Source organism: Melanerpes formicivorus, unplaced genomic scaffold, assembly GCF_026170545.1.
Source record: "Melanerpes formicivorus ecotype bairdi unplaced genomic scaffold, bMelFor1.0.p_v2 SCAF_68, whole genome shotgun sequence".
Lineage (NCBI taxonomy): Eukaryota > Metazoa > Chordata > Aves > Piciformes > Picidae > Melanerpes > Melanerpes formicivorus.
The window spans coordinates 778,839-806,799 of NW_027142420.1; the positions used below are offsets into that span (position 1 = coordinate 778,839).

The 27,961-nt window shown below is 52.8% G+C and overlaps 1 protein-coding gene across 1 annotated transcript; it reads left to right on the top strand.

The window, feature by feature from the left end:
* Positions 1-5,627: 5,627 nt before the first annotated feature.
* On the top strand, positions 5,628-26,628 carry FSIP1 (fibrous sheath interacting protein 1). The gene is made up of 10 exons (XM_068162879.1): positions 5,628-5,695; positions 5,823-5,995; positions 6,857-6,955; positions 8,289-8,461; positions 9,442-9,529; positions 14,438-14,530; positions 17,649-17,755; positions 18,432-18,539; positions 21,596-21,742; positions 26,171-26,628. Exons 2-10 carry the CDS (start codon positions 5,893-5,895, stop codon positions 26,363-26,365), a joined length of 1,113 nt encoding a protein of 370 aa, XP_068018980.1. The 5' UTR covers positions 5,628-5,695; positions 5,823-5,892; the 3' UTR covers positions 26,366-26,628.
* Positions 26,629-27,961: the final 1,333 nt, after the last annotated feature.

The window sequence follows — 27,961 nt, forward strand, 5'->3', positions numbered from 1 at the left end:
GATCAATGTGGGTAACAGTTGCTGGGCCCTCAGCTCCTCTGAGGAAGGCAAACTTGCTCTCAGTTTTGTCCTTTGCTGCTGCAGGTGATGGCTAGATTTCTCCAGAGCTTGCTTCTGCTCTGCTCCCTGCTTCCTGGGAAAATGTTCCTGGATCAGTGGGCTTGAAGAATGGAGAGGGAAGTCAGACTGCAGGTGCAGAGCAGCAGCAGCTGGTTGCAGTCCCACAGCCAAGCCCTGCAGGTGGTGAGTCTGCAGGACTCGGGTAGCTGCTTTGCCCATGCCACCAGACCCTGCACTGTGTGACCTGATAGAGAAGGCAAACGTTGAACAAGTAAAGCCCTTGCCTGCTGATCTGGTTTGGCAGAAGTTAGGGTGTGATTGCTGCAGCCTGCACAGGAGCTGGTGTGAGATAATCAGTGGCATTAGGTTGTGGTTTGTTCTGTGACCATAAAGGACTCACCCCAAAGAGCTGGCTGAAGTCATTGCTTCCGAACTTGCAACACTCTCATCTCTTCCAAAGACTGCTGCTTATTGCAGCTGTGACTTCCTCTGTGCCCAAGGAGGCCATTGGCAGGGTTTCCAGCCCAGCTGTAGGGATGTCTCCTGTAGTGCCTGCACTGACTGCCGGTTGGAGGGCAGCTGGGCAAACCAGACCACAGCTCACAGACAGCCCTGGCTGTGTGCACTCAGGAGCAAGCTGATTCCTCCCTGGGAAACAGGGAGGGACCTGCAGGAACCAGCTCCACAGAAGCTCTGTTCCAGGCCTGTTTCTACGCTGCTAAACCAGCCATGGGTGAAGAGCACCCACAGGCAGATTTTCCTGATGGCTTTCTCTGGGTTCAACAATCCAGATCTTGTCGAGGCAGGACCTTTCCTGATGCAAGTTATGGAATGAAATCCTGGCTTTATTAAACATAGTGGAAGTGCCACCATTTGCTCTGGACTTAGCATTTCAGTCCTGCCTTTCCTCAGCTGTCAGATTACTCTGCTGCTGGAGCACACTGCACAGCTCATCTCCACTCAGGGTTGCTGGAAAAGTTGGGATATGGCCAAAAATTGCTGGGGTCTTGCCTCCCCCAGTCAAAAGATATTAATACCTAACTTATTTGTCCCTTGCAAGAAGAGGCTCTGTTTATTCCACTAACATTTAGAGGAATTAATCTGGTGAAAAACAGCTGTGTTTTTTCTGCTCTAAGGACTGGAACCGGCACGGTCTATGTACAACTGTTGCCTGTGGCAAAGCCACTTCAGGTGGGCACACAGACAAAAATCAAAGGTAACAAAACCAAATACAAGCTTTACACAAAAGCCTTCCCCTCCAGCCTGTTTTACTTGCTGCTGTTACAATGCTGTTCAGCAGAGGGCTATGGAGGCAGGCATTAGGAATGGGGAAAAACTCCCTGATGATGTGGTGTTTCCTCTTGATTGGATCAGGGAGGAGAAGGCAACTCTGTTCCTATGGTAACTGCTCTGAAGGTGCTCATCGTGCTGTAGCGTGTCCTTGAGGATGAGAAGCACAGCCTGGAGTGCTCTGCTTGCTGTGCCCTTCCTAGCCCTGAGTCTTCTCCCAGTAACCATCTTCTAAAAAGCCATTCTTCAGAGAAGTTTCTGGTTTCCCATGGATCCAGACAGCCATTCCCACAAAGGCAAAGCTCCTGTGCTTCTCTGGTGCAGTCTTCACTGGAAGTAACTGCAGCTGCCACCTGTGAGAGCAGCTCTGAGGCTATGACATTTAGTGGTCTTTACACAGATCAGTGCCCTTGCTAGGGACAGCCCCACAAGAGGGTTTGAGATGATCTCTGTCAAACTCTGCTTTCCCTCTCTGGTGCTTCTAGTACACACAGCACTCAATAGGTTCACTGCACTTTGGGATCTCCCTGCTAAGCCATTCTTGTTTACTCTCAGGTGTAGAGGTTCACTGGAAACCTCCACCTGATTCTGTAATGGACAAGCAGCAGTGAGCAGCCTGTTCCAGTGCTGCTTAGAGGGGCTTTGCAGAGGGACCTCGACAGGCTGGACAGATGGGCAGAGGCCAAGGGCAGGAGATTGAACACATCCAAGTGCCAGGTTCTGTACGTTGGCCACAGCAACCCCATGCAGTGCTACAGGCTGGGGTCAGAGTGGCTGGAGAGCAGCCAGGCAGAGAGGGACCTGGGGGTGCTGGTTGATGGTAGGCTGAACATGAGCCTGCAGTGTGCCCAGGCAGCCAGGAGGGCCAATGGCATCCTGGCCTGCATCAGGAGCAGTGTGGCCAGCAGGAGCAGGGAGGTCATTCTGCCCCTGTACACTGCACTGGTTAGGCCACACCTGGAGGCCTGTGTCCAGTTCTGGGCTCCTCAGTTTAGGAAGGAGGTTGAGCTGCTGGAAGGTGTCCAAAGAGCAACAAGGCTGGGGAGGGGTCTGGAGCACAGCCCTGTGAGGAGAGGCTGAGGGAGCTGGGGCTGCTTAGCCTGGAGGAGTCTCAGGGGAGACCTTCTTGCTCTCTACAACTCCCTGCAGGGAGGTTGGAGCCAGGTGGGGGTTGGTCTCTTCTCCCAGGCACCCAGCACCAGAACAAGAGGACACAGTCTCAGGCTGTGCCAGGGGAGGTTTAGGCTGGAGGTTAGGAAGAAGTTCTACACAGAGAGAGTGATTGACTCCAGTGACTGAAATTGTGCCGGGCTGCGCTGGAGTCACCATCCCCGGAGGTGTTCAAGAAACCTGTGGCCATGGCGCCCCGGGACAAGGTGTAACGGTGTTGAGTTCCAGGCTGGCCGGCGGGGCTGGCTGCCGGCTCAGACTGCGAGCGAGAGGCAGCTCGGCTACGCTCAGAGCGCCGAGCGCGGGCGGGAAGACTCCGTTACCGCGAGAGTTCCGCCCGCTGGTCGCCACGGGAACGGCGGCGCCGCCGGCCGCGCTGCTGCCTGCCTGCCTGCCTGCCTGCCTGCCTGCCTGCCTGCCTGCCTGCCGCCTCCTGCCTGCCTGCCTGCCTGCCTGCCGCCTCCTGCCTGCCTGCCTGCCTGCCTGCCGCGCTAGCGACGGGGCGGCCGTGAGGGTCCCTGCCGCCGGAGGGCTGTGCCTGACCCCTGTCTCCGGCGGGGCTGTCGCGGCCGCAGCGATCCCGTCAGGTCTGCCCCTCAGGGCTCCCCCCCTGCCTGTGCGACCCCCGTGAGCTGGTTGTGCGTTTGGGGCTTTGTCCCGGAGCCCCTTGGGCCTCCGCCGCTGGTCTGTGTCACCGTGGGTGGTTTGCGGTTGCTTCGCCACCCGCCCCGGGAAAGCAGAAGAGGCTCTTAGAGTGCCCTGGAGACGGTGCACGGCCGCCGGCAGCGCCTGGGGATGGGCGCCAGAGGAGCCTGCCGCCGCCCGCCCGCCCGCGCTGGGCCCGCCCGCCGGGCCGTGGTGTCTCGTCCCGCAGGGGAGAGCTCCCCTGGGCCCCCCGCGCGTCAGCAGCGCGCGGCGCAGGCGCCCGGGGCGCGCGGGCTCAGGCAGCGCTGCTGTGGTGCGGACTCGGCGCTGGGCTGGGGCTGGGCTGCCCCTGGCGCCTCCCCTCCTTGAGAGCGCCCCAGTAGGGAAAGGTGTTGGCTGCTCTCTCTCGTATATTCACAAGGCTCCCATTCTTTTGCTGATGGTAATTGTGCCAGCCCCGCGGTTTTAAAAGAGAGGAAAGCAATCCAACAGCGCTTTGGTTGCTGTCAGATTACTTTGAAGATCCAAGCCATCCAAAGCTTCCGCGACAGTGAGCACTCCGGGATGCTTCCAGTGGCTTGGTGATGGATATTTGGACATGCATTCGTGGGTGGATGCTGGAGGGGCAAGCTGGGCTGTGCTGGGAAGACCTCCCCACACTGAACTGCTAGAAGGGGTTTGAAATTGGTTTGTAGCTGAAGCACGCCTGGGGTTGCGTTGCTTTGCTGCAAAACTGGTAGCTTGAAAGGCTGAGGTTTGTTTGGGTTGGGTTTTACCCCCCAGTTTTAGGTCACAATGGGTGTTACGAGAGGGAGCTGGGATCAGATGTCAAGGCCTGCGTCGAGCTCAGATGCTTAGCTTAGCTGCACATCTTTAAATGCTGTGGAGTTACTAGCAGCAGGGCTTTCCTCACCAAAGGCTGTTCTGGTCACCTCCAGTGGGTTAGAAAACCTGGGCCTGATTTTTCTTAGTAGAATGCCAGAGAAATAGGATTCTGCTCCTTTTATCTTCCTAGAGGTATGCTAGGGGGGCTGAGCATGAACTGACCAGTGTGGGCTGCTCCTCAGGCACCCATGAAGTGATGTTTAATGGTATTTATTTGCATCTGTATTGGCCACAGAAAGAGCTGCCTGGCACTACTGCTTGGAACCCCATTGTTTCCTCCTTGTATTTTATCAGGGTATTAACCAAACTCTCCTGGAAGGAACCCAGCTTGGCATGCTGGCAGCGCTGTGCAGGTACACAGCTGCAGGCTGGTGAGCCAGGAGCCACTCTCTGCACCATTTCAATTCCATCCCATTGCTGCTTTTCAGTTGGCAAAAAATTGTGTTGCTTGTTAAAAGAGAGCATTTGCACAATCCTCACAAGCTGCATGTTCCACTCCAGGGCTCAAGGTGTGTTTGAAGCAAGTGTACATAAAGAAGAACTTGTCCTGGTATCCCAAGCAATCTGCAGCTCCAGGGCTCCCACCGAGCCCGTCAGGAGCAGGCGCTCAGCCCTCCTCAGAGATGAGGGAGCGGGATGTGGGATGTGGTGGCTGGGATGCAGGAGCTGGGGCTTGGGAATTCTAGATGAGGACTGACAGATTAGCCCAGCTGTAGTGTGGAGTGAGACCATCCCCAGAGCCTTTGCTGAGCTAGTCCTGGTTTATAGAAACCCCTCTGGAGTTTGGGCAGGAGATCAGGGTGCTGCCTGCTGCACAGCACCCACACTGCCAGCTGCTGCACAGCACCCACACTGCCAGCTGCTGCACAGCACCCACACTGCCCTCTGCTGCACAGCACCCACACTGCCAGCTGCTGCACAGCACCCAGACTGCCCTCTGCTGCACAGCACCCACACTGCCAGCTGCTGCACAGCACCCACACTGCCCTCTGCTGCACAGCACCCACACTGCCAGCTGCTGCACAGCACCCACACTGCCCTCTGCTGCACAGCACCCACACTGCCCTCTGCTGCACAGCACCCAGACTGCCCTCTGCTGCACAGCACCCACACTGCCCTCTGCTGCACAGCACCCACACTGCCAGCTGCTGCACAGCACCCACACTGCCAGCTGCTGCACAGCACCCAGACTGCCCTCTGCTGCACAGCACCCACACTGCCAGCTGCTGCACAGCACCCAGACTGCCCTCTGCTGCACAGCACCCACACTGCCAGCTGCTGCACAGCACCCACACTGCCCTCTGCTGCACAGCACCCACACTGCCAGCTGCTGCACAGCACCCACACTGCCCTCTGCTGCACAGCACCCACACTGCCAGCTGCTGCACAGCACCCAGACTGCCCTCTGCTGCACAGCACCCAGACTGCCCTCTGCTGCACAGCACCCACACTGCCAGCTGCTGCACAGCACCCACACTGCCCTCTGCTGCACAGCACCCACACTGCCAGCTGCTGCACACACAGGCTCATACCTGGCTGCCCTCTGCTGCAGCAACAGTGACCCCAACCATTGGAATGGTTTCCTAGCCTGGCAGCCTGTGGAAAGGGAAGCTTGAGAAGCACTGTGACATCTGGAAACACAGCTGTGAGTCACATGCCCTGGTCTCCTCTGCTGTCTGACACACAGCTGTTGGGAGCCCCTGTGACAGTGTCTGGTTATGCTGCTGCTCTTTTCCTCACTGTGTCACGGGAGTAATTTCTTTGCATTTCAGAGTTTGCTTCACCTGCCAGCTTGGCTGGTGGTCACCAGAGAGGCTGTTTGGAAGCAAAGGTGATGACAGAATGCAGTCTGATCACAAGGAAGGGAGAGCAGAGCAGCAAGCCACAGTGGAGAGCACGGCCTTCTCTCTTCAGAAGTGTGCCCTCGGCCCCAGCCAGCTGTCAGGTGTGCCGGTGACCGAAGCCTTCTTGTCTTGTGGCTAGGCCAAAGGGGTTTGTATAGTTTGGGTGGCATTCCAGGGGTGAAGGCAAAAGAGGGTGCAAACAGGTAACATTCCAGGAGAGGAGGAGCTGTCAGCATTCATACTTTCAGTTCTCTTCACTAGTTTAATCCCATCTTTGAAAGAAATGTGTTACCACTACAGCATTTGTCTGGTGGCATCTGGACACCCTGCTGGTGTCCAAAGGGTCAGGAGAAACTGGCTGCAGCTGTTCTGTGGAACCATGCTGCAATGTTTGCAGTGAGGGCTCAGACTTCCCAGAGCCCATTAGCACCTGTTAGGAAGCCTGGTAATGGGCCTCCAGCCACCACATGGGAAGTGATGCTGGTGATGGTATTTAGGAAGGGCTAATATGTATTTGTAAGTGACAGTACTGAGCAGGTGAGCAGTGCTGGTACTGACAGCCCTTGAAACACACAGGATCTGGTTTGAATGAGAGAGTGCTCAGCTGGCATACTTCTGGTGTTCTGGAAATGGTGATCAATTAACTTGCTTGAGCTTCTTGCCATTTAAGCACAGGGGAACAGGGGCCAGTACGTGGAGCAGGAAGTTTGGATACCTCCTTCAAGTTCAGCTAAGATTGCCTGACTGAACTGGGATCAGAGGAAATTCAGTTCCTGCTCCTGCTTTTATCTAAGTCCCAGTCTACTGGGACCTGTCTCAAATGATAATGCCCTGCAGGGGCTCTGTAGTGACCCCTGACACCAATCTGGTTTGGTCTCTTCATTGCTAGCTGTCCAACACTATCTTTAAAAGTTTATTTCCCATCTGTTGTGTCCTGAAAGGCTTTTCCCTGTGTTTTCCAGGGTGTATTTCCAGTTCAGATTCTGGAGATGAGAGCACTGAAACACAGACTTCTGAACTGTGTGAGCTTCCCCAAGGAGACCTGAGCAGTGCAGGGGCAGGTATGACTTTGCAGGGGCAGGGGTGACTTTGCAGGGGCAGGGGTGACTTTGCAGGGGTGACTTTGCAGGGGCAGGGGTGACTTTGCAGGGGTGACTTTGCAGGGGCAGGGGTGACTTTGCAGGGGCAGGGGTGACTTTGCAGGGGTGACTTTGCAGGGGCAGGGGTGACTTTGCAGGTGGTAGAACATGAGCTGTGCCATAGAACTTTGGGGTTATCCTGTGAATGCTTATGGAGAGTCTGGGGCTGCAGTGTTCTTGTGCATGTGTTACACAGTCCCAAAGAAATACTCCAAGTGAAAATGTCTGTGGGTTGTTGTGTCTGAGAAGTGCTGGATGAGTTCTTTATTTCCAGATGGTTTTATAAAGGTATGTTCACCTTCTTTAACTGCATCACAGTGGCCAAGGTTTAGAAGTGTATGTGGCAGCAACTGTGACTGTACCTAGGGCAGCAGTGCTGCTATCTGACAGAACATTGATCTCTGCAGAACAGAAATGGGAGAGAGCTCAACTCAAAGCTTCACTCACTAGTTTGGGGTTCAGGACCACGTAGTGGGTTCAAGCCAACTCCCTGGGGCTCCCCTGGAGTTGAGTTAGATTCTTACAGTTCTCCCTTTGTGGTGTCACTCATGTCTTTCCGTGGCATAAAGCTGACCAGGATATAGCAGTGAATGCTTGGGGCCAACTCCAAACATGGAAGTCTGTGGGCTAGGGACAGTGTTTCCTCTGCTGAGTTTGACCATAAAGAGGGCAGGGCACAAGGGTACTACGAGAAGGGGGAAAGCTAAAAGTGATCAGAAATCATAATCTGCATGTTTAGGGAGAAGAGACAATAGAGACACCTGCTTCAGTTCAGTAAGGACACTCTCCATCACACCTCCCCATGTCTGTTTTCAGAACAACATTGGTCTAGAACCAGTACCAGAACCTGTTCTGGCTGACACAAGATGAACCCTCTGTAACATTTAGAAGCAGAGGTAGTGCAGAGTCTCCCTTCACCCCAGAGCTACTCATTCCAGTGAGTGACATTCCAAAGCTGGCTGAAGAAAGGGCTCTGATTTTCAAGCTTGGCTGTGATTTTTGCTGTGCAGACTCTTCCATTATCAGTCTGAATCACATCACTTGTTCAGAGTGCTGGGGCTCTTCCTCCTCCACCCCCTGCATCACATTGCTGCAGCTCAGCCTTTGATTCAGGGTTCTGTTCCAAGGGCTTTGGGAAATCAAGATGCCATCTGTGCCTGATAATAATTGCACTCCTCTCTGTGGTTGTTATTCATACTGCCTTTGCAAGCTGAAATGCTTTAAGCTAACAGTAACTTTAAAAACTGCTCTACAGCAAACCCTTCCAGCCTGGAATATTCTGAAGAGACAGATGCAGATCCTCTGATTCAAGCAGCTATAAGGAGAATGAATAAACTTGACACAATACTGGCAAAAAAACATCTGAAGGAGAGAGCCATTAAAAAGCAAGGCAAAGAGATGAGGGCAAAGCTCTGGGAAGAACTTCAGGTTGGAGAATGTTCTTCTTCTTTTGCAAACAGTCTGCCTTGAGTGCTGTCCCACAGAGTTGATGCACTGCACAGACACAGAGTTTAAACAACTCACACTTGGCTGGTTCAAGTGAAGAGATGGATCTTAAACAGTAACTCTGAATGAGTCTTAGCATCTGTTGGCTGGGCAGACTTTGAAAGAAGGCTGTGGTGCTTAAAAGTTTCTCTCACCAACAGCCAACTTATCCAGCTGCCCAAGTGGGGTTTCCTAGCACAGTCCTGTGCTTGAGATCGCTGCCTGCAGATGTGAGAAGGTAGGACAAGAGGTCATGTCTGTGAACCCAGGCCTACAACTGTTTGTTCTGCTCTGGGCTCACCATTCTAAGGCTCATCTTACTTCAGTGCTGTCCATCAGTGAAGAAATTAGAGTTGCCTCCTGAAGAAAGCATAAGAGTGGTAAAGCACAAAGTCCTTCACATTGTTCCTCTCCTGGTCTCTGTCACTGAAATGCTGCTTTAAGCTTTAAAGCATGAGTGTTTCCTCTGAGGCTAAGTGCTGCACAGCTCTCTTGGATACACATACACAAACCCCATGGCAGTGCATTTGGATCCAGAGCCATGGAAGCATTACCCAACTTGCTTTGTTCTGTGAGATGTGTCTCCATGTTAGAGACAACATATGGCAGAGACTGTGAAGTTCCACCACACCTTTACTGTAACTGTAGGTGTTCAGCTAGCCTCAAGAAGAGAACAAAGCAGTAAGGACAAGAGATGTTTAGATAAGAACTGGGAAGCAGACAATGTGTTTTGCTGTAAAACTCAGAGACTGGATGGGGTGCTTGGTGCCATGGTTTGGTTGTCAGGTGGTGGTGGATGATGGGTTGGACTCGGTGATCTCAAAGGGCTCTTCCAACCTGCTTTATTCTATTCTGTTCTAAAGTATTTGCTTCAAAGTAAATCAGCACTTCTGTCTGTGCATTTGTGCTCTGTCCCTCTGGAGCAGCCCCTCAGAAGCACTGGAGGCCAGGAGGAGATGGAGAACACAAATCTGTTCTTAGCTTTGAGCTCATCGTGGCAGGATACAGCTGGTAAGTGAGCAAGAGAAGTAAAACCCTGTTACAGTTGTCCTGGGTTTTGAGGAAGAGTCATTTTCTGTAAAAGAAAATAGCAAGCATTCAAAGAATAGTGTCAGTAACAATAACAGTAGCCTGTCCAAGGAGGGCAAGGGAATGCTTGACACTGAACTGAGCTGAGGTTTGCCTTCTCACAATGTAGATGTTCTTTAGGATGAATTTTGTTGATGGAATCTGCATTTTCTCAGAGCACTGGCTGCTCTGGAAGGGTGGAGATCCAGCCTGAGTAAAGCTTGCATGCTTCCAGTTGATGGCCAACAGATGGCTGCAGAAGGGATGCACAAATGATGACACTGATAAGTGAAAGTAGTGATAGCAGGTACAGGGGAAGAGTAGAAACCTGCTGGAAAACTCTGATGTCTTTACCACTGTGGAGCATCTTGGTAATAAGCAAGGAATTCAGAACTGCTTTGGTAAAGAAAATGATGAAGGTGCTGATGTGCTGTTCCTGGTGATAGAGACCTCACCAGGCTGCAGTCCTTGGTGTAGGGGCAGCAGGGAGCTGAAAAATCCCAGGCTTGAAAGTGTTCCTTAGGAGCTATGGGAATGTGGGGCTGCCACACATGTACTTGGGAGAGAATTTTCCTGTGGCTGTGGGAGAGAGTGAGAAGGAAGCAGTGGCAGAGTCGTGGTGAGCATCTCACAATGTGGCAGGGCTGAGCCTTTTTAGGAGCTGTTAACAGAAACACCCAGAGAATGGAACCAAAGGCTGATGCTGGTTGTGTGTTGGAAGTCAGTACAGGAGGCTGTGCAGCCCAGGTCTTAGAACATGCTCCAGAAGGAAGTATGGGTCATTGACACCACATTTTTTACTGATTGTTACACCCAATCCACTTCCAAAAGCATTTAGGGTTCTGAAGGTGGGGAAGAATGAATGAAAGGGCCCAGCAGGTAACACAGAGTGTGACTGGCTGTAAGGGAGAGGTGTGAACCTGAAACACCAACTTGGGTTTTCTACTGGCTTTCTTCCGGAGCACTCTGGGGAAGAAAATGTAGCCTAGGTGGCAGTGTTAGGGACTGAAGGCATGGCACAGGTATGATAGCAGACTATACTCAGGAAGGAAGGAGCAGGAGCTCTGAGACTTGCTGAGTTTCACCAGATGACAATGAAGACAGAACACATCCACAGGGGAGATGAGCACACTGCTAGGAGCAAACGTTGGCACTTTGCCCTCCCAGCAAAACTCACTTCTGCTGAAGCAGCACTTAGGCACCAAATTCTACTGCTCCATGGAAGGTAGATCAATGAGTACTGAAGGACAGGGGAACAAATATTAAGGAGAGAAATGTGGTCCATGACAAGAAAGGACTCCTCAAGGCTGCAGTGGGTACCTCTGGTGTGCCCCCGCAAACGCTGCTCTCCGTTTCGGCTCAGTCTCGGTTACTGAGTCAGGGCACAGTGCTGCTGGCTCCTGAAGCAAGTCTCTGAAGCCCTTCCTGAAGGACTGGCAGTGTTCCTCAAGAACACACAGGTGTGCATGCTGGCAAGGACCTGGAGAAAGAAAATACTGGGTGTTTTAAAATGCCCTTTTCTTGCTGTGGCTGGACTCTTCCTGAGGGAGACACTGAACAAACTCTGGGCATTCTGCTCACACCCTCTCCATTGGGAGGGAGGGAGGGAGGGGGCACAAAACCTGACTGATTTTCTCAAGTCTGAACCAGGGCAAAGCTGCTTGAGAGGGGCTTGCCAAAAGCTGCTGTTGGAATGTTCTGTCTTGGTGCTGGAGTCCTTGGGTCTGTGTCAGCTGTGTGCACATTCTGCATCCTGTCCCTCAGCTCATAGTTTCATAGTTTCATAGTTTCATTCAGGGTTGGAAGGGACCACAAGGATCATCTAGTTCCAACCCCCCTGCCATGGGCAGGGACACCCCACACTAGATCAGGCTGGACAGAGCCTCATCCAGCCTGCTCTTAAACACCCCCAGGGACGGGGCCTCGACCACCTCCCTGGACAACCCATTCCAGGGTTTCACCACTCTCATGGTGAAGAACCTCCTCCTCACATCCAGCCTGAATCTCCCCACCTCCAGCTTCATTCCATTCCCCCTAGTCCTATCACTACCTGAGATCCTGAGAAGTCCTTCCCCAGCCTTCCTGTAGGCCCCCTTCAGATACTGGAAGGCAACAATTAGGTCACCTCGGAGCCTTCTCTTCTGCAGACTGTACAGCCCCAACTCCTTCAGTCTGTCCTCATAGGAGAGGTGCTCCAGCCCTCTGATCATCCTTGTGGCCCTTCTCTGGACACGTTCCAGCACCTCCACATCCCTCTTGTAATAGGGGCTCCAGAACTGGACACAGTACTCCAGGTGGGGTCTCACCAGGGCTGAGTAGAGGGGGAGGATCACCTCCCTCGACCTGCTAGCCACACTTCTCCTGATGCAGCCCAGGATCTGATTGGCTTTGCGGGCTGCAAGTGCACACTGAGAGCTCATGTTGAGCTTTTTGTCCACCAGCACCCCCAAGTCTCTCTCCTCAGGGCTACCCTCCAGCCAGTCACTGCCCAGCCTGTATTTGTGCCTGGGATTGCCTCGACCCAGATGCAGGACCCTGCACTTGCTCTTATTGAACCTCATGAGGTTGGCCTGTGCCCACCTCTCCAGCCTGTCAAGGTCCCTCTGGATGGCCTCCCTTCCCTCCAGCGTGTCTGCTGCACCACACAGCTTGGTGTCATCAGCAAACTTGCTGAGGGTGCACTCAATGCCACTGTCCATGTCCCCCACAAAGATGTTGAATAAGACAGGTCCCAGGACTGATCCCTGAGGGACTCCACTTGTCACTGGCCTCCACTGGGACATGGAGCCATTGACAGCCACTCTCTGGGTGCGGCCATCAAGCCAGTTCCTTATCCATCTAGTGGTCCACCAATCACACCCATGTGTCACCAGTTTGGAGACCAGGATGTGGTGCGGGACAGTGTCGAAGGCTTTGCTCAGGTCCAGGTAAATGACATCAGTTGCTCGCCCCTCATCTATTAATTTTGTCACCTGCTCATAGAAGGCCACCAGGTTGGTCAGGCAGGATTTGCCCTTGGCAAAGCCATGCTGACTGTTCCCAATCACCTCTTCACTATTCTTTTGAGCCAGTAGTGACTCCAGGAGGATCTGTTCCATGATCTTTCCAGGCACAGAGGTGAGACTGACTGGCCTGTAGTTCCCTGGTTCCTCCTTCTTGCCCTTTTTGAAGATGGGGGCAATGTTTCCCCTTTTCCAGTCTGTGGGGACTTCACCAGACTGCCAGGACTTTTGAAATATAATAGAGAGGGGTTTAGCAACCTCCTCTGCCAGTTCTCTCAGTACCCGTGGCACCTTGTGCACCTTGTGGCAAGGAAACAGCTGTGGTGCATCCTGGCTGCCGTATTGCTGGGGAGAGAAGAGGGACTTGAGGTCTGTGTGCTTACTGCTGAGCAAAAGTCTCGGCTGGAGCGCTGGAGGCTGCCGCACGGTAACGGTAGCAATGCTGCCAGGTATCTTTGCTGCGCTCGAGTTGGAGTTGTGAGGCAGGGAGCCCAGCATTTCGTGCCGGTGATATCCGAAAAGCCTCCAGCAGATGTCAGGGTACAGCAAAAAACCAGCAGGAAGCAAGCGCCCGGGCTTGTGAGGTCCGTGCTGCTTGTGCTCCGAAGGCAGCCCTGTGCTGCAGAGCCCCTGTGCATCATGTGGGCTCTGGGCTGCTGGAGAGGCAAAACTCTGCAGTTTAGACTTACAATCTCCCTCCAGCTCGGCCTTGGCTTTTCTGTGACATGCTGGTGCCTTTCCAGGGCCCTGCTGCTTCCCTGGGGGCTACTGAAATGGAATGCACTCCAGCTGTTGGGCTTTCCAGAGCTTTCATTTGACAAAGAGCTACACAAACATACTAGAGAGGATTGCTAGGGAATCGCAGCTTTTAAGGTGGCAGTGAAATCAAACACATGGTCTGAGTACATCCTCCTTAATAACTTGTGTGCCAGCTTCTCATACAGAGCCTCCCAGCAGAAATGCAGATCAGGAGTGAATGGCCTTGACTGAACCTTTATCAGAATAAACCAAACCAGGTTGGAAGAGACCTTCAAGATCATCGTGTCCAACCCATCAACCAATCCAACCCACCCAAACAGCTAACCCATGGCACCAGAACCAACCTGTCACCCCACACCTCATGACTAGAGAGCACACTACTGCCCACTGCAGGCTTGAAGGCATTACCAACTGAGCCACCTCAAGGGTGAATGCCCCTCTGCTGTGTGTAACAAAGTCATCCTCTGAGCTGAGCTCGCTGCCAGAGCATGTTGGTTGCTCTTGGTGGGAAACTCTTCATGTGTGCTCTGTGTGGTTCTTGGCACTGCAGGTCCTTGTCTGTAGGTGTGAAGTGCACAGGCTGCTTGTTCCTGCTCTACCTTGCACTTCCCACTGATAAATGTCAGGCCCAGGACCGAAGTTTTCTCTCCCAGTGGCAGAAGCTGCATGCTGGAACCTTTCAGCACCTTTTTTCTAGACTATACCCTGGACCTAAGCAGCTGGGAAGCCTGATAATCCAGGCACAGGCAGACACCAGCTGTGGGAGCCTGGAGACTGTATCCAGAGTTCTAGCTGGCTTGCACATGGTGTCTGCAGAGGCTTTTGAACTTCAGGGCCTTGGGCTGTACCTTCTAGACTGTACTTACTTGTCCTGTGTGTGCAGCAGTGGAGAAAAGCAGAGGCACAGCCACCATTAGTGCTGAGACACACCTGGCAGCTTTCCACAGGCTCTTGAGGAATCTGCTGGTGATGGGATTCAGCTGAGTACTTGTCTTTGGCTTTCTTGTGAGACCCTACAGTGTGAGACACCTGAAACCAGAGTTCCTTTGAACACATCTCAAATCAATCTGACCCAAACAATTCCTTGCAGAGGCCTCCCATGCTGAAGAAGATGAAGTGTGTAGGTCAGTATTTCACACCCCAGACAGCCCAGGGGATGATGACAGCCATAAGCATAACCAAGGTAAGCTGGAGGGGCTGTGTGCTTTATGTCTCTGGGTGTGGTGACCCAGCAGGGCCAGCAGGTGGGGAGGGAAGCCTTGGCCGTGGTGGCCAGGCCAATGCAGCCAGGGCTGCTTCGTGCAGTGGCCACAGTGCTTTTTTCTTTTGACAAGTGGTAAAAGAGGATAATTTAGCTTGTGGCTTATTTGCAGTGCTGTGTTCTACGTGCTGAGGCCCTACTTGCTGTCATTTCAGTGCCCAGGGTGAGTCGTGCATGCTGCAGTGCATCCCTGGCTCCTCATGCAGGTGCTTTACACACTGGCTGCTGCTGTGGCCTTCAGTAACAGGCTTGTTTTCAAGGAGCTAGCTGCAGCTTCAACTGTGCTGTATTGGGTTTGGCTTCAGGAGAAGCTGCATGGATGCTGTGACAAAGCTGAATCTTCAGGCAGCTGATGTTGTGATTTGCTAAGCTGATCACAGTAAAGGCTGCCTTGCTGGTATGGATCAAGCACTTCTGTGCCAATCCAGCACCTCTGCGCCAATCCAGCACCTCTGCTGACTCCTTTAGACATCACTGGTTTCCAGGCACTGAATAGAGCTTTCAGATGGCTGTAGTGTGCCCAACACTCCAACAGAAATGGGATTGTGCTTTTGTGCCTCTGGTCCTTCCCTATTTGCCATTCAGGTTTGCATGGTTGAGTAACTCCTCACATGTGCTGTGACATAAGAATAGCTTCAGCTGCCCTTGCTATCAGCTGCAGTTGTTTATCTCTTTGTCATCTACCATTCCATGTCAGCAGGAGGAATCTGCCTTCCTGGGGACTGGTGGAGATGACATCACAGATGGATATTCCTTAGGGCTGAAGCGTGGATGGCAACAGAACCTCTGTGCTGTTTAGAGCATGACTGCATGTTTGAACTCTTAAACCCTTCCCACTTGTCTCAGTCCAGCACTGTGTGACCTTAACACCATGTCATTAAATGTCACTGGGCTGGAGCAGTGCTGTCCTTTAGGTGTCTCTGACTCCCTATTCTCTGTCTTCATTCCTCCCTTGAAATGAAGCCTGGCCTGTAGCTTCCACCTTCCCACATCCTGAGTGGTGCTGGAACGTTAATGACCAGTGCTCAGGGCAGCAGTGACTTCTGAGCACAGGTGGGAGCTGCTGTTGCTTACACTCTTAGAAGACCTTCCACATTCTCCTGGTTTGGGAACACAGGAAACAGACCACTTGCAGCTCGTGTGCAAGCTCTGTGGGAGGCTTTGGGGACAGGGTCTGATCTGCTAAGTTTTATTGCTGTAGTTGCTTTGAAGGCAGGCTCTGAGCAAGAGGAGCTTGTGCATTGGCTCCAGAATGTGGCTTAGCAATCTCATCAAGGTTTGTGACAAACCCTTGTGCCACATCAACCAAAGCATAGAATCACAGAATCATAGAATCAGCCAGGTTGGAAAAGACCTCAAAGATCACCAAGTCCAACCTGTCACCCAACACCTCCTGACAACTAAACCATGGCTCCAAGTGCCATGTCCAATCCCCTAGAGTCCAGCAATTGGCCTTCTTGGCCACCTGGGCACACTGCAGGCTCATGTTCAGCCTGCCATCGACCAGCACCTCCAGGTCCCTTTCTGCCTGGCTCCTCTCAGCCACTCTGACCCCAGCCTGTAGCTCTGCCTGGGGTTGTTGTGGCCAAAGTGCAGCCCCTGGCACTTGGACTTGTTGAATGCCATCCTGTTGGCCTCTGCCATCTGTCCAGCCTGGCAAGGTCCCTCTGCAGAGCTCTCCCACCCTCTAACAGATCAACTCCTGCCCCCAGCTTGGTGTCATCCACAAACTTACTGATGATGGACTCAATGCCCTCATCCAGATCATCAGTAAAGATACTGAACAGGATGGGGCCCAGCACTGATCCCTGGGGGATCAGTGCCAGCTGTTCTGAGTTGCAGGCTCTCTTTCACTTGGCTGTGGCAATTGCCAGTGCATTTCTCGTCCCCGGGGTCCAGGGCTGTCCCTTCTGTACTGGAACATTCTGGGATCTTCTCTAGGGTTGCTTCTTCTCAGAATGCTCATTCTGCACCTAGGAAAAGATGTCTCTCCAAAGCAGTGTTTCATAGGTGCTGCAGGCTCTGTTGGTGCTGGTGTGTTTTGCATCACTGGTTGACAGCATCTCTTCTGTCCCAGCTCTTGAACAGAGCCGAGATGTTGCCCGGTGATGTGAAAGGCAGTTTGGGAAGCTCTCAGGAAACAGTTGTCCATCTGAACTGTCACAGGAGTTTCTTGGGCAGATCCAGCAGCTCAGCCCTTTGAGGTGTGCTGCACTCTGAGCCTAAGTCTGATATGGCAGAACACTACCTTGTTTGGGTCCATAGTGTGTAAAAGGATCTATCCTTGTCTTTGGGAGTTTGCTATTCAATCTGCTCCTTTCCTGTAAGCCTCCAGAGCCTTTCTGCTGTTCCCCACCACGTTCAGTAGTTAACTTCTGCAGGCACACTGCTCACTCATTTGCACTCTGTACTTTCCAGTGGAGCAAAAAGGGCCAGGTCTACCTTTGAGGCAGTTTGAGACTTAGAGGGTTGTGTAGGCTGAGGCTTGTTACTTAATGTCATAAGAGGAATTCTGTAAAGGAGTTGCTGTCAGCCTGGAGCAAGCCCCTGCAGACCAGACCCTCTGCCTGGGTGTGTGATGGGCAGGGAGCTGCTGCTGCAGAGCACGGCAGGGCCCCGCTGTCGGAGCACGGCCGGTGAAGGGCTGCCCAGCCCTGCCAAGGGTTCTGCCTTTAAACAAACACTTGTGTAGTTTGATATCAGCTACATCATCTGCTCTCCAGCTGGCTGAGCTGGAAAAGCATGTGGCCTGTCTCCAGAGAGCTGTGTGGTTTCCAGAGCAGTGACTGTCTGCTTTGTGTTGATGAGGAGCCATAGGCTTCCAGGGAATGCCACCAGCTCCGACTCTGCTGAGGAGAGCAACCCCAGAGGATTTTGGCAGCGTGGAACCATCTCTTGTAATGAAAGCTTGACAGTTGCCTTAGATTTGGACAGTAGTTATGTTTTACATAGGGCAACCAGCCTGTGCAGTGTGCACCCTTAGGGCTCTCCTGGAGTCAGAACAGGAATGATCATCATTTAGCAACTCTCCTTCCTCAAGCTGCAGATCACCCAGGTGAATTAGAAAAAGATGAATTCCCTCAGGAAGCAGAAAAAGCACAGAGTAAAAGTAAAACCAACCAGGACTTCATCATGAAGAACATTGAGGTAAGCATGCAGCATGAAATGATGAACATTTGGGGACATGCTTTTCTTAGTTACCATTGAAGTACTTCTGGGGACAGTCTTTTATCAAACAGCATTAGGAGTTAACTTGGCATAAATGAAGGAAAGCTGGCTGTTACAAAGTGGTGTTCATGGCAGAGTGAGAGCCCCCTCATGCTCTTACTGGTGGGGATAATACTGCTGCTGTGGACTGGCTCCAAAGGACTGGAAATGGAATTGTTCTGTTAGTGCCTGGACATGGCTTGTTTGGAGGGCAAGGACTGCCTAAAGCTTTCTTTGTGAAGTTCAAGGAAGATGTTCTTAAGCTCAGATAAGGAACAGGTCTGCTGGGGGTTTGTGTGTAGCCTGGCTGGGGCCCCTGTTTACAGAAGATGGTGGGGGTGGTTGGTTGGGGTTTTCTCCTCTTTTTTGTTTGTTCCTGTGGTGACCCAGTGGCTGTAATGATGTTTTCATCCTGTGCAATTGTCCACACCCCTCTGGGTCAAAGCCTGGTAAAAGATGATCAGTTCATAATATGGAGGCTGCCAGAGACTTGTGTCAGTGATACTTTGTGCTATGGCAATAAGCAAGGTTTGGATGGTTTAAAAGAGTTTAAAAGCTTTGCTTGAGCTGATGGAGGGCTAAAATGTGTTTATTTTTCTTTCTGCAAACATTTCAGCTGGCCAAGGATTCAGGAAACCAGGTTGTTCTGCTTGAGGATGAAAGGAAAAGGCTAACTGAGCTATTGAGAGATACAGAAGAGGGCACTGAACTGCAAGGTCTTGAGGTATGGCAGCTTTAGTTTGTACTGCCCTGCTGTGTTTGACTGACTTCTGTGACCACTCAAAGCTTGAAGTGGTTTTAATCCTGCCATGAAGTAGAGAAAAGCTGGTCAGACCCAGCTGGCTGTGTCTCCCAGGATGAATTGCCATGGGCCTCTTTCTTCATTGAGCTCACACTCAGACATGCCTGGCCTCAGAAAAACAGCAGAACTTTAAAGCTAGAGAGGGGTGAGGAAGCCTTCAGGAAGCACAGAGGCATTTGTGCAGAGCAGCTGATGCAAATGGTGCCTCAGTTCCTACCTGCTTTGGCACCAGAGGCCAAGCATCAGGGCAGTGGAAAAGTCAAACATGTCCAGTGCTGTACTGGGCACCTGTCATTGTTGTGGGCATTCCTCCACAGGGATTTCACTGCTGCTGTCAGATTAAAGGGGTCATGGCACAGGACATCTTGATAGAATGGGAGCAGCAACTTGTGGGCCAGTCTGGTCTGCACTAGATCATCTCCCCAAACAAAGACTGAAGTGGGATAAAAGGGAGGCTAATACTCAGTGACTTAAACCTGTCTAGTCTGGAGACAGATTCTTCCTGTCCCACATCTGAACTGGGTTATGGGTGAAGCATTTCCTGTGGCTGCTTTCTAAGCCAGGCCAGGAGGAAGTTATCAGCTAATGAGTAATCACTGCTTCAGGCTGGTCCAGGTAACTGTCCAGCTGAGGGCCACTTTCATCTTATTTCATTCTGGCTTCCAAAAGGCTGCTGCAGCTCCACTGGCTCAAGTCATGCTGTGGAGCTTATCAAGCAAGGCAGAGCTGGCTGTGCTGCATGAATTCCTCTGTACAGGCTCCTGTGGGCCAGATAACTTCATCTGACTCACACCACTCAATGTGTCAGACAGCCAAACAGTACTTCACCCTTTTGAAACTGTTTGATGAGTGTTTAGAACATTCTGGCAGTCCCTAGCCATGCTAATCTAATTGCCAAAGCTGCAGGGCTGTAGTCTGGCTCAGGTGTTGCACAGTGATAAGCACTGCCTGTGCTGTTACAAAAGCAGTGTCCTGAGGTGATGCACAGGAAACAGTGACAGGAGAGAAGTCTATTTGCCAGGCAAGGTTTATCTTGAAAATACAAAAGGGAATGTGTGAGTCCATTTAAGCCTGAGGTACACTGACTGCTGGAGTAGGCTGGGTGCTGAGAGCAGGGGGTTAGACACTGAGCTGTAGCTCAGGAGCACAGACTGCTCTGGAGTAGTTCTGTGCACTTGCACTGTGCTCTTGGGTGTCTGCCAGGGAGTGGCTGGCATGGCACAAGCGAGTAGCACATGGGATGGCCACAGTCCCACCTGAACAGATGCTTCCACAGAGCCAGCAATCTTCTAGAGACATCCTGAGTGTCTCTCCTGGAGCCAGGTCAGGCTTAGGAGCTGTGCCACCACACTGCTATGAGGCAGCACCAGAGGAGCTGATTCTGTTTCACAAAACAGCTGACTTTTGTGCAGTGGGGAGGTAATTTATGGCAGGTCTTAGGGCTATGCTTTTTGTTTGTCTTTCTGCAACAAATGTTCTTTAGGGTAAAGGAGATGAGCCAGGGATGACCTCATAGCAGTGGTATTGCAATTGAAAGCTGATATTTCCTCCTCTGGTGTGCATTTGGCTGCTGGAATAGCCAGAGGACCAACCTGGAAGCTGCAAAAGAGTGATGGACAGGAGCCCCTTGCAAGGCAGATGTTAAAGTCCTAGAGCAAGGTGCTGGCCCTTCTCTGTCAGCAAAAGCAAAGCAAGCACCACCACAGTCACATCCTCCCTCACATCCCTGCCCTGTTCTTCTGAGGTGGTGCCTGGCCTGTGCTTGTGGTGGGGACAGGCATGTGATCCAGTGCCAGCCTGGCTTCCCTGAGGCTGTGGGATGGCGTGTCCAGAGGAAATGTGCAGCCAGGCAGTGCTGGGATGCAAGGCACAGCAGCTGTGATTTAGGGTAGTGCTGAGGACAGTCCTAGTGCCATGTCTGTGGGCTGTGCTTCTCCATTTCAACAGCAGCATTACAAACCTGAGCTTACAGCATGTTCTGTCTGGTTTCTGCCTTAGGACTGGGGGGTTGTGCCTGCCAGGCTCTTTCCCTCACCCCTGTCTAATGCACTACCTTACAAAGGAGCACAACACTCCTCAACTGATTTTCCTGTCAGTGGCATCAGACAGTGATGTTTGCTCAGCAGCACTGGGCAGCAAGATCAGTGCACCAGCCAGACCAGGGCGAGCAATTGTTTCTGCAAAGGGGAGCTGGGAGGAGCTGAGTGACTGCAGAAACCACAACAGAGGGGTCTGCAGCCATGGAAGGGAGTTGTGATAGGCACAGCAGAGATCCACCAGCCCTAAGCATGGCATGAGAGTGTTTTAAAGGTCTGACTAACTTGGCTAAGAGGCTGTGCAGTGAGATGCAGAGTTAGCTACCCCAAGGGCTTCTCTTGGGCATAAGAGCAATTGAGTGAGGGAGTTGTTTAACCTTCAGCAGAATGGGTGGGGAAGTTGGGAGCTGCCTGCTGGCTCTCTGGCCAGCTGGCATGGGGCAAAGTGATTTTATTGCAGTGCTTGGGAGTGGCTGAGGACACAGGCTTTGTGCTTGTCTAGAAACAGGGGAAATCAGAGCAGCAGACTGTTTAGGTTCACACACTTCAGTGTTTAGTTACCTTTGAGCAGTGCATGTAGAAGCCTCTGCTTTCTGAGAAGAGCTACATCTCTATTTGCAAGTCCCTTTAAGCTGCTGCTTGGCTCTATTTACACAGGAGAAAGGTATGCCTCTAGCTGCTGTCTCTGTATCTGCCTTTGAGTGTCCTAGGGACATCAGTGTCTAGCAGAGCTCAGCTTTATGCTGAGCTGGTTGAAAACTTGCATTTTATTGGTGTATTTTGGGGGTTGGACTCAATAATCTCCAGAGGCCCCTGCCAGCCCCTAACATCCTGTGGTGATCCTGAAGCAGGATTTGTTTCAGAACTAACCACACCTATGGAGCTGCCTTTAAAAGCCTTTCCTTTGGGCCTAAGGATTAGCTGTTTCCTGTCTTTCCACAGGAGAATGGCTGTGGCTGGCTGGCATCAGGAGAGGGGTACACACCTGACCCAATGGAGTTTCATCAGCTGAAGGAGATAGAGAGGAAGCTGCAAGCGCTGCTGTCGGCTGGGGCTCCCCCTGGCCTTTTGCCCAGCCACCATTATCAGGTACTTGCAGAACACATCTCGAGCTGCAGGTGGCTGAGTGTGTGCTGGGATGTGGAAATGCAACTACAGCATGGCTCTGTGGCTGTGCTTTGGGCAGCTTTCTGTGGCACCTGCTGTTTGTTCTCAAGTATGTGCTCTTGTGGGAGTGAAATCTGGGGCTGCAGCAGTCCTGTGTCGCTGCCTCCAGTGGGACAGAATTCAAGGGCTGGCTGGCTCCTAACCCTTCTTCATTCCACACAAACCAAAGAGCCAAAGCAAATCCTCCCACTCTGCTGCTCTGGAAGTCTGGCTTTCCAGGTGCCTTCCCAGCTGACTCTAAAGCCTGTAGGTGCCCTCATTGCTGCTGCTCTCAGCAGAGGACAGGCTCTCTAATGGCAGCATTGAGAGCCAGGCTTCAGGCAAGTCACTGCTAAGGCAAGTGGTTGGATGCAGCACGTGCAGTGTAAGACTGCATGATGAGTACAGCTACCAGCTTGGAAAGCTGGAAAACTGCCTGCCAAGAAGAGGAGAGAGGGGTGATGTTTAAAGGAAGAAGAGTGTCTCTCTGCTTGGCTGAGAGTTAGTGCTGTGTGTTCCCTGCAGAGTTCTTCCATACCTGATTTGGTTTCTTCTGCCAGAAGAACATCCAGGGTCTCAGTTCTGGCAGTGAACTATAGTTAACAGTTTAAAAGTGAAGAGATGCTCCAAAGGCAAACAGGTTCTGAAAGTTCATGAACTCTGACAGCCTGTGCTCTGGGGCTGCACTTCCCCAAAGCAGATGGCTTTGGCAGGAGCCATGCTCAAAGCAGGCTACTGACCTGAGAGCCAGCTGTGTGGCTCCAGGAGACTGTGTGGCACTGCTGCCTTCCAGTGAGTGGCAATTTGCTGCTTCAGAGCATTTTGGAGTAAAGCGAATGGAGCAAATCACTTCAGCTGTTTGCAGTACTGGATAGCTCTGCTTTGCACTGTGATTGTTACAGCTTTGGCTGCTCCTCCCTTGTGTACTGTACCTGAGCAGTTTGCTTTCAGCCTTCTGGGCTTTTCAGATCTTTATTAATCTCAGTTGGGCTTCCACTGCCTGCAAGTGCTAAAAATGCTGTGCAGCATTTGAAACACTGACAGGGAGATGTTCCTCATGATCTAAGTGTTGCTACCCTTGTTTAATGCTTGTCTTGGGCACCTCCTTCATTTCCATCACCCTTAAGTATTCTGAGACCCACCACCCAGAAGCCAAACCCAGAGGAGTTCCTGGCAGGCCTCATCTCTTCAGCTGGGGTTCAAGGTGACCTCTTCACCTGCTGGGTGCTGAAGCCCCCCTAGGTGGGCTGCATCCCCACTGCAGGTTGGCCTCTTCTGGTTTCCCACAAGTTCTCAGAAGTTTTCAAACAGCAGTAAGTGGAAAACAGCCTCTGCTCACATGGTGTGGGTGTGATCAGGTACTGCTCTGGGAGGAGAGAAGTGGGCCTGTAAGGCTTGGTGCTCCACAGTGGTCTGCTACCAAATGAATTGTCAGGGACAGTTATGAAAGGAATGCAGAGGTAGAACAGGAATGTGTCCATGCTGCTGTACACACCTGTAGTGCCCCATGGAGCCTGAGGGCTGTGCAGTCCCTGGCTCTTATACCCACTGCAGGGAACATGGGAAACTGCTTCCCAGAATGCTCAAAGTGTGCACTGGGTCTGTGCCAGGAGGGCCTTGCACAGAGATGTCCTTTGGTTTGGAAAGAGGCAGTAAGAGGCAATGGGACTGAAGTGTCTGAAGTCATACTGCTCAGGGAGAGTCTGAAGAGCAGCACTTCTGCTGTCCTCTCTAACTAAAGCTCTGCTGGTTGGGGGTGTTGGTGTGGGAGAAGTGTTGGAACAAACACTTGCTGCTGCTTTCAGTTTAGTTTCTGGTAAATGCTCCTAGCTGCAGTTTTGCCCAGCACTGATCAGCATGGCTTGGGTACCACAGCAGAGATCAATAGCCAAGCAAAGCTCATGGAGAAGGAAGTCATCCTCTCTATTCCAGTTAAGAATTGCTTTGGAGAACAGTATTGCCTCACTAGAGAAGCAACCAGGCTTAAAATGCACTGAGTGTGCTGAAAGGAGCAGTAACTTCTGCTGGAGCTCTCCTGAAGCTTGAAGAGTTCCTTGGAAGTGCTGAGCACTGCTGAGCTTCATTCTGAAAAGTGAAGCTGTTGGGAAGACTAGGAGAGAGGTCTGCAGGGAGCTTTGCTTCACAAGTGTGTGGAAGGGAAAGTAAACATCAGAGCCACTGCTTGAGCTGCTTCCCTTCTGTGCTGAGGCTGCTGCCTTGCTGCAGCAGCAGAGTTATGATGCAGTTGCCATCAGAGAGACGTGGTGGGACAACTCCCAAGGCTGGAGCACTGTAATTGATGGCTGCAGGCTCTTCAGGAGAGACAGGCTGGGGAGAAGGGGGGGAGGGGTGGCCCTGTACATCAGGGAGGCTCTAGACACCATGGAACTAGAAATCAAGGATGATCAGGTTGAGTGCCTGGTTGTAGCCAGGTGGAGGTTGGTCTCTTCTCCCAGGCAACACTGACAGAAGGAGAGGACACAGTCTCAGGCTGTGCCAGAGGAGGTTCAGGCTGGATGTTAGAAGAAGTTCTTCCCAGCAAGAGAGATTGGCCATTGGGATGTGCTGCCCAAGGAGGTGGAGTCACCATCCCTGGATAAAAAGAGCCTGGCTGAGGCACTCAGTGCCGTGGTTTAGTTGATTAGATGGTGCTGGGGGATAGGCTGGCCTCAATTTTGAAGGTCTTTCCCAAGCTGGGTAGTTCTGTGTGAAGGATGGGGATTCACTTGTCACAGTGTCCCTGTCTCAGGGATTCCTTCTGTACAGAGGTGGGACTGAGATTTCCAAGCCAGCTTGAACTTTTTCCCCCCCTCTGCATTTAGCACCATGAAACATAACAATGGAGGAGATGCAGTCTTGTCCTGCCTGTTCTTTATGACATTTATCTTGTGATTCATAAGTGATTCTTACTTTCAGCCTTCCCCCTCCCTGAAGGCTTCCTGCTCAGAGCTGATTGATAAGTGAATGCCTTCTCCAGATCTGCTTTATTGCTTTGTCCTCCTTACCTTCCTTGTTTCTGAAGGGAAGCAGTGAGGGGGGAGAAATGGTCTGTAAGTGAGGCACAAAAGCAGAGCTTTATGGGATGATGAGAGCAGGCTCCAGGGGCCTCCAGGTCCCAGCAGTGTAGTTAGCATCACATCCTCTGCCCAACAGCTCCTGCTCCACCTCCACCACTCCTGCACCCAGCCCAGAGCCGGGGGCAAGACCCTCACCAGCCCAGCCAGCACCCAGAGGAGCTCAGCCCCAGCCAGCAGCCCCAGCCAGCACCCGTGGGTGGGGGTGGAGCAGTCATCAATGTTGGCCCTAACAACCGGGGGGCCACCAGGCCCCCCGGCCTTTGGAGTCACCACCACCAGCACCCAGTGTGCAGCAGGGGCACTCACCAGGGTGAGAGGAGGATCCTCAGCCCAGATGGGCTCAGCTTGGGGCTGCTGCCTCTCCTGGTGGGGATTAAATAGGGCAGTGGGTGGGGAGGGCCAAGTGGCCACAGCTGGGGTAGGAGGAGACTCCAGCAGAGCCCAGGTGCTGTGGGTTTGAGGGGGAAAAGGGGGCAGGGGAGGGACTTTGAGGGTGTCAGGGGGTGATAGGACTGGGGGGGATGGAGCAGAACTAGAAATGGGGAGATGGAGATTGGCTGTGAGGAAGAAGTTGTTCCCCAGGAGGGTGGTGAGAGCCTGGCACAGGCTGCCCAGGGAGGTGGTGGAAGCCTCCTGCCTGGAGGTGTTTGCAGCCAGGCTGGAGGTGGCTGTGAGCAACCTGCTGTGGTGTGAGGTGTCCCTGCCCATGGCAGGGGGTTGGAGCTGGCTGAGCCTTGAGCTCCCTTCCAGCCCTGACAGCTCTGTGATTCTAAACCAATTTTGCAGTTTAGGCTGGATGTGAGGAAGAAATTCTTCCCAGAGAGAGACTGGCCATGGGAATGTGCTGCCCAGGGAGTCACCATCCCTGGAAGTGTTTAGGAAGAGCCTGGATGAGGCCCTTGGTGCCATGGTTGAGCTGCTCAGATGGTGCTGGGTGACAGGCTGGGCTCAATGATCTGGAAGGTCCTTCCCAGCCTGGGTAACTCTGTGACTCTCTCATCAGGAGCAAGCTCTGAGCCCCTCCTTCAGTCTCCCTGATTGCCAGTATGTTTTTATTGTTGGAGTAGAATTTAAGCATCAGAGGGTTGGCTTTGGAGACTAAGAAATTCCTCTTGAAATGCAAAGGGAAGAATTGTTTGGCTGAAGTACGTCCAGGCTGATGCTTCGCGTTTGTGTGGCTGATGTGCCCGAGGAGAGCGAGGTGTTTGCCGAGTGTGACACTCGCCTCTTGCTGCAGTCTGGCTTTGCTGTCATACCAGGACACCTGTTTCAGTTCTGCTCTGCCTTTTGCCAGGGGACCTTGGCTCATGCAAAGAGAGGCCCAGAAGCAGCTCCAGGTGAAAAGGTCCTGCGAGACAATAAGGAGCAACGAGACCAGGAAAAGCGCCTGAAGGAAATAGATCTGCAGCTGCAGTCCCTGGGGGGGAAGCTCCCTGCCCCGCAGGGCTTCAGCCCTCCACAGGGCTTAACAAGGCCTGGAGGCACTTGAGCTGATCTCCTAGAGGATGCTGCCTTGAGCAGCCCGGACTGGAGTGCTCCTGACACCCCTCCTCCCCTGTCTGCTGATTTTTTACCTCTGATAGGAGAAGAATGAAGACCTTTGTGCCTTTCTCAGGTAGTGATCTTTGTTCAGTGTTTTCCCTCAGTGCACTGCTAACAATGTGTCCTGGCTGTGTGTTGTAGAATTTGTCTCTCCTGGAGCTGCTTGTGGTGGTTTTCCTGGGGCCGTAAGGTCATTCCCACAGGACTGTCTGGTGTCAGACCAGGAACCCAGCTAGCCTGCCTTTGGCTGGGGGAGATCTGTATTCAGCAGCAAGCTTGCTTTGGCAGTAATCTTGCTCTTGTTGAACCTCCTGAGGTTGGCTTGTGCCCACCTCTCCAGCCTGTCCAGGTCCCTCTGGATGGCCTCCCTTCCCTCCAGCTGTCTGCTGCACCACACAGCTTGGTGTCATCAGCAAACCTGCTGAGGGTGCACTCAGTGCCACTGTCCATGGCACCCACAGAGATGTTGAACAAGCCTGGGCCCAGGACTGATCCCTGAGGGACTCTGCTTGTCCCTGGCCTCCACTGGGACATGGAGCCATTGACAGCCACTCTTTGGGTGCAGCCCTCAAGCCAGTTCTGTATCCATCACACCCATGTGTCACCAGCCTGGAGCCCAGGCTGTGGTGTGGGGCAGTGTCAAAGGCTGTGCTCAGGCCCAGGGAAACGACAGCAGTTGCTCTCCCCTCAGCTATTGATGTTGTCACCTGCTCATAGAAGGCCACCAGGTTGGTCAGGCAGGATTTGCCCTTGGCAAAGCCATGCTGACTATTCCAAATCACCTCTTCACTGCTCTTCTGAGCCAGCAGTGCCTCCAGGAGGATCTGCTCCATGATCTTCCTGGGCACAGAGGTGAGACTGACTGGCCTGGAGTTCCCTGGTTCCTCCTTCTTACCCTTTTTGCAGGTGGGGGCAATGTTTCCCCTTTTCCAGTCTGTGGGGACTGCCCCACACTGCCATGACCTTTGGAATAGACTAGAGAGGGGTTTAGCAACCTCCTCTGCCAGTTCTCTCAGTACCTGTGGGTGTATCCCGTTGGGTCCCATGGACTTGAACACTTTCAGGTTCTTCAGGTGATCACCAACCTGATCCTCACTTACAATGGGCAGTTCTTCCTCCTGGTCCCTGCCATTGTCTTCCATGACTCCGGGAGTGTGGCACTGGACACACTGATTGGAGAGAGCGGCACGGCCGCACCATACAGAACCGACTACAATCGTTCTTACCAGGTGTGGGAAAACCTCACACTCAGGTGTCTCTCACGCAGAGTGCACCGGGTGCCTTGTTTGCACGCCAGAGCCGTGTGGTGGCCATCGGTGCGGTGTTAGCAGCTAGACCGCTCCGGGCAGGGAGCTGCGCGCCGCAGCTGGGCTGAGCGCTCGGCCGCGGGCAGCGTCCTGGCGCTGGGCATTACCCTGGGCCCGCGGCAGGTGGCGCTCTCGGCCGCGTGCGGCGGGAGGAAGGCTCCCGGGCACGGCCCCGGGCATGCTGCTGGCGGTGGCCTGCCGGGCACTGCCCCTCGTGCCGGGCACTGCCCCTCGTG

Bases quoted from the DNA above. Each gene is read 5' to 3' on its own strand.
- FSIP1 (XM_068162879.1), top strand. From the start codon at position 5,893: ATGCAGTCTGATCACAAGGAAGGGAGAGCAGAGCAGCAAGCCACAGTG. The intron at 5,996-6,856 runs GTGTGCCGGTGA...TGTGTTTTCCAG, and splicing joins CGGCCCCAGCCAGCTGTCAG to GGTGTATTTCCAGTTCAGAT. The intron at 8,462-9,441 runs GTTGGAGAATGT...GTCCCTCTGGAG, and splicing joins AGCTCTGGGAAGAACTTCAG to CAGCCCCTCAGAAGCACTGG.